The sequence below is a fragment of the Prionailurus bengalensis genome, chromosome D4 (genome assembly GCF_016509475.1).
Source record: "Prionailurus bengalensis isolate Pbe53 chromosome D4, Fcat_Pben_1.1_paternal_pri, whole genome shotgun sequence".
Classification (NCBI taxonomy): domain Eukaryota; kingdom Metazoa; phylum Chordata; class Mammalia; order Carnivora; family Felidae; genus Prionailurus; species Prionailurus bengalensis.
The window spans coordinates 31,216,342-31,221,004 of record NC_057359.1 but is presented as its reverse complement, the minus strand read 5'-3'; the positions used below and the strand labels follow the sequence as shown (position 1 = coordinate 31,221,004).

The 4,663-nt window shown below is 38.5% G+C and overlaps 1 protein-coding gene across 1 annotated transcript; it reads right to left on the bottom strand.

The window, feature by feature from the left end:
- Positions 1 to 1,238: 1,238 nt before the first annotated feature.
- On the bottom strand, positions 1,239 to 2,417 carry LOC122474489 (immunoglobulin-binding protein 1-like). Its single transcript, XM_043565385.1, has one exon. The coding sequence runs from the start codon at positions 2,415 to 2,417 to the stop codon at positions 1,386 to 1,388; it is 1,032 nt and encodes a 343-aa protein (XP_043421320.1). The 3' UTR covers positions 1,239 to 1,385.
- Between the last annotated feature and the right edge of the window lie 2,246 nt (positions 2,418 to 4,663).

Genomic DNA, 4,663 nt, shown 5'->3' with positions numbered 1-4,663 from the left:
CATGTCTAATCTTTCTATACCAGCATATTGTAAATTTACATCATAATTCTTTTAACCAGTGTCCTGTGTTAGGCTTGAATTGGTTTCCAATTCCTTGCTGATTACAATGCTATTCTGACCACATATCATACACATATATCCATATCCAATTAACGATCATTTCTGTTGGATTAAATTCAAAAAATGAGATTCCTAAGTTAACTTGCTAGGTAAAATGTTGATACATGTTGATAAAAAACCCTCTGAAAAAGACTTTTTTTTTTCATTAGAAGGTTAAGTTTCAGTAGCTTTTTTGAAAGGCAATCTAATGTCATTGCCCAAAATATAAAAGGCTGTTTTCATCAGTGTGGCTGCCATAACAAAAATACGATAGACTGGGTTGCTTATAAACAACAGAAATTTATTTCTCACTGTTCTAGAAGCTAGAGGTCCAAGTTTAGGGTGGCAGCAAGGTCAGATTCTGCTGTATAATCAGAGTCCCCTTCATGGTTCATAGATGACCTTCTCCTTTACATGTTTCTTCACATGGCAGAGGGAGTAAGGAAGTTTTCTGGGGTTTCTTTTACAAGGGCATTAATTCAGTCAGAAGATTAGTGAATGACCCTCATGACCTAATCACCCTCGTGACCTAATTACATCCCAAAGGCCCCCACATTCAAATATCATCACATTGGATGGAGATTAGATTTCAACATATGAATTTTGGGGCGGGGGGACAAACATTTGCTATATGATAGGGGCCATGTTCATTGACCTAGCAGTTCCACCTCAAGGAATCTCTCTTATAGAAATAATTAAACCAGAAACTATTTACAGGGAAGCTTAAGGGCCACTCACTTGCATAAACCACAGCAGCTTTATATTTTTAATTGCATAATCATATTCCTAAAGACCAATATTGTATAAGCTAAAGTACTCACAAAGTCTGGATCTACCACTGACATGCACAACATGCATAAAGATGTAAGTATATATATGATTGATTAACAAAATCTAAATAACTGGAAATAAGGAAAATTTTATGTTATAGAATTTTCTGACCTCAGCACTATTTACATTTTTTTTTAATAATGGGACTTTTATTATTTTTTAAGAGAATTTATATAGCCATTGATTATACAGAGCCATTTGTCAGTACTTTTTTCTTTCCACTTACGAAACTGGAATACACCATGATGAGGATGATAACACCAAAACAAGATTGCTGGCTGATCACCTAGAGTACAAATACACACTTACTTGTTTGACATTTTATTGAACATAAAGCAAGATTAAGCATCTTCATTTTACACAGCTGAAGCAGGAGCCCAGGTAGGGGAAGACTGCATGGCTTTCCTTGTCTGGGAAGATGTGAGTCCCTGAAGTCCCATCTTGTTGTGGTAAGACTAACCCATGTTCTGTCGGTTGCCATAGCCTCTGGAATGGGTGTCCTTCCAGTCATCCCACTCCCGAACTCTGTGGAGTGTTTCTTCCCCCTCCTCCTCCTCCTCTTCCTGCTCCTCTGCCTCCTTTTGTTTCTGATCTTCCTGTTGAGCTGCTCTTTTGAGCTCTGGTGTTATCTTGGCTATGCCCTGATCTGGTAATGCTCCATATTTCTGATGCTGATCATACCAGTCATTCACCGTCATAGATGCCAGACTTGGATAACCAGCTCCAAATACTTTGGCTTGGGCCACATTCCGAGTGAGAACGAAGGGTTTCATTGGAGGCCTGTCCTGAGGAGATGAGTAAGAAGTTGATGCGTCTTTTGAGGAGTCGTCTTCTCTCAGGATCTTCATCTCCTGGTCAATGCTCTCAATCTCTTCTAAGCTAATACCAATCCACCTTCGAAGGTGAAGAAGGTAATATTCACGAACACACTCATCATCTGCTTGACCACTTTCCACAGCAGATTTCAGTGCAAACAACCTATGCTCCACCTCCTTCTTCTGCTTGTATCTCTCTATTTTAGCCTGTCTTTCAGATGCCACAGCAACGAGGCTAGGACACGCCATGGAGGAACTAGCAGTATTATTATCAGCTGAGTTGGTTTGGGGCAGCTCAAACTCTGCCACATGATAATACTGGCACTGAGTTAAGTAGTTTAAAAAGTGTTCTCGAGCCCACTGCAAATGATCTAGACGCTTGCTGGGGTTGACTTGTTTCATGGCGAGCGCTCCTTGAAAAGCTGAGACCATCAGGTACTTCAGGTCTGTGGAAGCAATCTCTTCCAAGTCTTCATTTCGGCTGAACAAGTCGAGCTGCGATAACATTTCAGCAGCCTTCTTAAGGAGGTCTAGTCCCCTGAATACCTTATCTTGAATTATCTGGGAACCGGTGGGTTCAGTCGCTGCTTCCACTTCGTCCAGAAGCTGCTTGCTGGTTTCGAACAGCGCGGGGAGCCGCAGTAGCAGTAACGCGTCTCCGGCTGTTGCCATCTTGGGGGAAGGAGGAAGGCGGAAGCAGCGCTATTAACTTTTGACCTCAATATTCTTTGCAGCAGGCTCCTGTCCTGTGAATTGAAATGTGTTTACCAGAGTCTCTGACTTCTCCCACTAGACGGCAGTAGCACCCCTTCCCTCCAGCAAAATGTCTGTAAACATTATCATAGGTACTCTGGGAGGCAAGATGTCCCCCTCCCACTGATTATCGCTATAACCATACCAAGGCAAACTATGCAACTATTAAAAGGAGTGCCATCATTGTACAAGTGGATGTGGAGAAAAGATAAATACATCTGTTTAAGTGATGAAAGCAAGTTGATGATCTGTACAAGTAGTACAAGTCCACTCAGTAAGAAGCGTATCATATATGGGTATATGCACATACATTTGCATGCATATGATAGAAAAACACTAGAAAAATGCACAGCAAATTGGTAGCTGTGGTTACATCTAGCGAGAAGAATGAGATGGGAGCAGCATGGGAAGAAACGGTGGTGAAGAGAAACATTCATGTTTAAACACATCATTAAACACATTCTCACTATTTCAATCTTTTACACCAGTAAATCTTTACACCGATGTTTTACTCATTAGAAAAATAAAGCAAATTATTTCCTAAAAATGAATGAAAGTTATGGTACATGCTTTTTAAGCCAGGCTCCCACCAGAAGAGTATAAGAGTTTCTGCTTCCCCACATCCTAGCACTGGGTGTCATCAATGTCTTTATCATCAAATACCTGAAAATATTTTAGTATTAGTTTACTTTGTATTTCTTTAATATTGAGGTTGGTTGGATATTTAAATATTTATTTAATCTCTGAATTTCTTCTAAGAGCTGCCTATTCTTTTGCCCATTTGTTGTTGCCCACTGTTCTTAGATTATTTATCTTTTGCTGATTGACATTAACCTTTTATCTGTCATTACGTGGCCATATAGAAAGAGGTTTCAACAGTGAAAGAGACCTCATGAAAAAAAATGTAATCACCCCTCATTTATAATTATAGTCTTGGAAACCAAACCATCAGGACACAATAAAGATAAAAATAAGATTTTCCTTGACTTGTGATATTTTACTCACATTTGAAATCTCAACTTACGTTTATTTTCTTTTTGTTTAATTAACAGATATTTCAAATGACCTCTACATGCCAGGCTTTTTGGCTGTAAAAGTGGAGTTTTAAATTATGGACTTTCAAGTCCTTAGGAGTCTTAGAAGACATTTTCCCATCCACTCAATTTATAGATAACTAAGATTCTGAAAGTTCAAATGCCTGCTTGACCTCAGTCAGGAACCAGGTTGGGAGCAGACATTTGGGAGGTCCCTGGCTCCCACCACCATGTCCATTCTCTTTTCATTTATTCAGCAGACACTCCACACCTTATCCATGCTGTACACAGTCAGCTAATTTTAGAGTATTTACACAAATATTGTCAGAAGAATTGTTTTATTGCACAAAAGCAGATAAAAAAGAAAGCATAATGATACTAAAATATGTCTGGTGACAAGGATTCTGGCTCACTTTTGGGACTATCTGTTCATAATGATTTTCCCATAAGACAATTCTTACTGCCATTAACAAAGCACTTACTTGAACAGCATGCTTTGAGGCTTTATCTGCTTCCTACAAAACAATCTGTTAATGTAAATGTAATCAGAAGTATTATTGATTTCATTGTATTATTTGCTTTCTTAGCAAATCTTACACTACAAATCAGCATGCAATTAAAAACCAGGTTCATCCATGTTTCATATCAGATAAATAAAAGGAACTCTCCACACTTTTAACTATGTCTATCTTGGCTGCTCAAGCACTGTCAAAGTTTTGGGGAGCATACAAATATGAATCACATGCAGTACATGCATGTGAATCACATGCAGTACAAAGGACAAGATGAGCATCCTCTATTTTTAAGCCTTAAGTGATTCCACTAGTCAGTTAAAATAAGACTCCATGTTAACAACAGGTTTACTCATATATATAAACACTTATAAGTTCCTAGTTGAGACTGCATTTGCCTAATTTGCTTTGTACCATGTCCAGCACAATGTCATGTCCTTGTGCAATGTTTACTTAATATTGTTAGATAATGACATGTATAGATTTAATAATTTGCTTGAGGGAAAAATGAAATTAGTTCTTTGTTTAGCACCTTTTATCTGAGAACTTCAATGTAATTTTCTAGCATCCATCTTTAAGATGCATGGGAGATGAGGGTGGCAAATAGTAGCTTTACTTT

Bases quoted from the DNA above. Each gene is read 5' to 3' on its own strand.
- LOC122474489 (XM_043565385.1), bottom strand. From the start codon at position 2,417: ATGGCAACAGCCGGAGACGCGTTACTGCTACTGCGGCTCCCCGCGCTG.